A 5000-nucleotide genomic window follows, 5' to 3' on the forward strand; every position below is an offset into this window, starting at 1 on the left:
GAGATGATTGAAAATGCCATTTTCAATTACAGTGGCTGGCTTCTTGGCTTATTTGAGCCTTTGCTTGGCTCTAGCCTCTCTGACAGATAGGAGTGTCCATCTGCAGTGACCCATCCCCAGAGCCGTATGGCAGGATCTCACCTGGGGCTCGATGGAGCGGTGCATGGGTGGCGTGCGCGCCTGCTGGATGCCCCCGCTGCTGAAGGACTCGGAGCGAGGGGGCAGGGACGGGTCAGAGATGCGGTTGGCCACCTTGTGCTGCAGGGCCGGTGAGCTCTGGCGGTTGAGCTTGGAGCGCTCCTCCACCTGTATCCAATGAAAACCGAGTTACGACAGGAAGACCATTTCACCCTTACCTCTCACTGCGCTCACCAAAGGAGTTAAGAAGGCCATAGCCCCTTTTGTTTGGCAGTCAGGACTAAAAATTAACATACTGCAATGTGTAAAAGTGTCAAATTTAAAGTCCCCACCATCTGTGTGAACTGACATTGAGCGATCTGTGGCCAAAAGGGCAAATTCATACTTTGCCCTTGAAACCGACCAAGCAACTGCTTTCAGACTACCTTATTTTGTATAATAATAGATGAGATGGACATTTAAATCCTGAATTCGCATTATGAATTCAGCAGAGGCACCGACTATTCAAATAAATACCACATTTAAATGAGAGAGGCAGATAAGGACTGTCTAAGAGGGAGAGGGGAAATGGGATTCTTTGTGACTGACTGGCAGTTTGCACCTTATCTGTTAGTATGTGTAATGAATTCACTTCTATAACTTATGAAAAAAACGCATATTGTCTGCACGCACTGATATGCCTGGCTTGCTTCTAGGGACATCTTAATTCATATTCCGAACTTCTGAGTCAAGTCAATTTGATCAAAATGTATCTGTCCCACATTAAATGGCTCAGGATGTCCTCATTCCGGGATATTTTCAGATCAGAGGAGGATTAGTGTCTGATCTATAAAAAAAGTTAAATCTAGCTGTAGCCAGTCCTACATGTCCATCCAGTTGGGCTACTTTAAATAGAGATATGGCGTCACAACTTAGACAGACACAGCACAAGTCAGTTGAAACAGACTCAGGGCAACCAGTTAAACTCTAAATAAAATATAGAAATGCAAGAGATGGTCAAGGTGACTGTATCTTTGTTGCACTTTTGTTTTGCAGTATGGAGTATATCAGTATTAGAACATACAGACTGGAAATTTACTGTTTTAGTACACAGATCTATTGAGACTTCACCCAGCAAGAGATTCAAACAGGACCCCTTCCCAAACACACCCTTGCCATGCAGAAGATACCATGACACGACAAACCCATCCAAGACTCATGAACAGCGTTAAGGCCATTAGATATCCCAGTAACAAGAACACCACTAGAGCCCACATGAGGACAAACACAAGGAGATGACAGGTTTGTTATGACTGACTACAATGAAATGGAGGTGAATCTGGGTGCCATGTGTATTTACAACCTATCGAGGCATGACTGAATCAGCTACAACAACATGTCTGATTACAAAGATAAAATGATAAAAAAAAAAAATTGTTAAGTTTGTACACAAATTAAAAAAAGTCCACACCCAAATTCACTCCTCATTTTTATAAAAAAAAAACAAGCACCATCCCATCCTGTCTTGCCTGTGGATAAAAAGAGAGTATAGCAGTTAGTGTCCTCCAGGGAATACTGCAGTCTGGGTGAGAAAGTGAATTATTTTCCTCAGTGCATAAAACGCCACCTGCCCCCAATGCATTGTCAAAGGGGTTAGTAATGGTTAGAACTGGGCATTTTTGGAAAAAGGCAGCATCTCTTAGTTGAGGGCAGGGAGGTTACTTTATCCTTAGAATCAGACAAATCAAAGGGGTAAGGGGAAGTTATAGTCCACAAAGCCTCCATAGAATTATGGATCCCAAAAAAGAAAAAGAGAGAATGAAAACATTTGAGGAAAAAATATAACACGGTTGATTTAGAACTCACATAACAATGTGTTGACATGTTAAAAATCCAACAGTCACACTAATTGTTAAACTAGTTCCTGTAAATGGAACTAACTAACCTGAAGGCAGCGACCGGCAGAGAGAGTATTGCATGTCTATTTTCTACATGTGTGTCTACGAATAAGGATTCTTTACTACAACCCAAATTTATATATGTAAAAAGTAACATGAACCTGAACCCGAACCTGCATCCTACAACGGTATAAAATAAAGACCAATACGACTGAAAGCAAAACAGGTTTGGAGGAATTCTGGCAACCGTGTTATATTCACAACAATATCCTCCACTTTGAGGTGTGTATTATTGCTCAACAGGGAGTAGACAGAGAGCTAGACAGAGAGCCTCTGCCTACTAAAACCCTCAATGAGAGCTCCAAGCTACCCATGAGAGCTCCCATCACCGACCCAGCCAACATGGGACTCTTTCCCCCCAACAGCACTGGGGTCCGTCCCGCACTAACCCGTTTGTTTGTGCGGTCAGGGCTACGACCGCGGGCCTCTGCCTTGCGTGCCATGAACTGCCTTAGCATGTCCTCCAGGTCGGGCTCACAGGACACCCGGATGGACGGGATGTTGGCGCCTTGAGGCAGCCGCCACTCATGAGACCCCCTGCGGGAGGGGGAGGCCGCGGGATAGGAGGGGGGGCGGGCGGGGGTGCCGCGGTGGCGGGGGCTACGGCTGGGGCTCTCCTGGGGGTTGGGGGCCAGGTGGTGGCCGCCAGGCTGGTCCCTGGGGGTGTTGAAGGAGTGATACCTCTTGGGGAGTCTGGGGAGTTACTCTGGGCCCGTCTCATCACCTGAGGACATGGGGTCGGGTCAATAAAATGGTCAACAACAACACACACAGTAAAGACAGTGAGACTGCTCCAATGGCCTCTGCCTGCAATAACAAAACCAAGAGGATAGAACTGGAAAGTAGGAGTCATATGATGCAATAAGATGTGCTTTCTTCTTTGTGGGTCCTCCGTAGATACTGTGGATCCAATGAGACAGTTTATGTTAAACATGCATAGAGAATCACTTCAAAGACAACTCCCAACACATCCTGCTGATTCCCACACAGACATCCGATGCTAGCGGCCACCGGCCCCTGCCCAAGGCGACATACCTCTTTGGCCCAAGCAGGCTTCTCGGCTGGGTTGGCCGTGTCCTTGTAGTGGTAGAGCTGCTTCTTGTCGGCGGGCCTTGGCTCCTGCTGCTGCTGCTGGAGGGAGACCAGGTAGGCCCTCTCCTGCTGCAGCTGCCGCTGCAGACGCTCCGCCTGCCTCTGCTCCTCCAGCTGCTTACGCTTGTACTCCTACCAGTACGCCGTAGAGAGAAAGAGAGAGAGAGAGAGAAAGGGAGGGAGAGAGAGAGAGGGAGATAGAGAGAGAGGCAGAGGGAGAGAGAGAGGAATGATTCAGAGAAAATACTGGAGGGACTGCAACCAGGTCAGTACACAAACACAATGGACATCTCAAGCACTACTATGGCACTCATGCAACAGCAGTGTTTACCTATGCAAGGCAGACTTGCACACTCCCAGGCTACCAGGTAGGACTTAACACAACATTAGTTAATTACTGTTTAAACAGTTGCCGGATTCAGGTTGCTCTCTTTGTGTAAAGATGTTAACAAGGGAGTAAACAAGGAGGGCTATTCAATGGATAAACAGACATAAAAAAAAACAGGAGTGTGCAACTCTGACCTCGACATCCTCAGCTAGGATACACACTACTGATGGGACCTCAACAAATAAGGCCACTCACCACTCTAACATTCTCTGGTGTGCATAAATATTGACCTGGGAAGTTGTGTGGTCTTTGTCCCACTTCTCATTCATTTCAATCCACCACTAGCCAATAACCAGCATCACCAGCAGGTTCTATATTTCAAAGGGGTAAAGCAATTATCTACACATGCACACACGGACACAGCTATACCGACGGACAAGGTGACAGGGCAGGTAGAGATGATGCGGTGTGAAGGTCAGGGGTGAGGGGTCATTGTTCAAGCCTCGTGATTGGTGGACTTTTTTTACCAGGAGAAGGGCTTGCTCCTGAAGGAGCTGCTGCTGCAGGATCTCGAGCTGCCTCTGCTCCTCCTCCAGCTGCCTGCGGATGTACTCCTACCCCCGACAGCAGCCAGTAAGAGAAAGAGAGGGAGAGAGAGAGAGAGAGAGTAGGGGGAGTAGAAGAGAGAAGAAAAGAGAGAGAAGCAGAGTGTAAGCCCAAAAAAGGAGAGCAAGGAGAGCAAGCGAGCCTGTGCCGCAATCAGCTAAACCTGCAGGTTAGAGGAGAAACAGTTACTGAAAGAGAATGAGAGAGAGAGAGGGTGGAGGTGATAGAGGAGGTGGTGTGTGTGTGTGGGGGGGGGGAGTGATGGAGGGAAACAGAGGCCATGAGACAAACGAGTGATACCACCACAGCCTTAGGAAGAAAGTCTGAAACTTAAACGCACAGAGATGACATGGAGGAAGAGAGGAAGGAGCAGAGAATGATTTGGAAAACGGGTGAATGAGGAGAGGCTTAAAAATAGAGGTAGTTCGCAGAAGAACGAGAGAGTGAAAGAGTGAGACATAGAGATAGGGGTAGTGGTGATCTGCACTGACAGGACCAACCCAGCTGGAAAGAGAGGTTATACCCAGTGACATCAGAAATGAGGGGAACATGCATCAGAAAGCTGGGGCCCGGCGAAGGGAGGGTGTCCCGGGAAGTGTGTGGGAGTGCGAGGCGGCGTGCGAAGTCACTGCTCCCGAGACCCAGTGGGGACCTCCGGGGACGAGAGCCCTGCCTCGCCGAGCGGAAAAGCTCGGAGGTATTGACGTGAGACGTCAGGACTGAGTGGTAGGCATTAGTCCGACGCGACACGGCCATCTTCACTTAGGCCTCCCTCCGTTCCGCCTGACATGCAAAAGCCTGCTCTTCTCCTAACACATTCTTCTGGAATCTTCTCTCGAACGTCAAGCCTGAGCGTGGAAGTGGGAGCTGCTGCGCAGCACCACGGTGACAAGAGTGCC

At 48.4% G+C, this 5000-nt stretch overlaps 1 protein-coding gene across 1 annotated transcript in view; it reads right to left on the reverse strand.

Moving 5' to 3' along the window:
- tnikb (TRAF2 and NCK interacting kinase b) overlaps positions 1 to 5000 on the reverse strand; it is a 54356-nt gene that overhangs the window by 17983 nt on the left and 31373 nt on the right. Inside the window, 3 exon segments of the mRNA XM_048265725.1 lie at positions 142 to 306; positions 3111 to 3299; positions 4023 to 4109. Of these exon segments, the coding sequence (XP_048121682.1) occupies positions 142 to 306; positions 3111 to 3299; positions 4023 to 4109 (441 nt within the window).

Source organism: Alosa alosa, chromosome 16, assembly GCF_017589495.1.
Source record: "Alosa alosa isolate M-15738 ecotype Scorff River chromosome 16, AALO_Geno_1.1, whole genome shotgun sequence".
Classification (NCBI taxonomy): Eukaryota; Metazoa; Chordata; class Actinopteri; order Clupeiformes; family Clupeidae; genus Alosa; species Alosa alosa.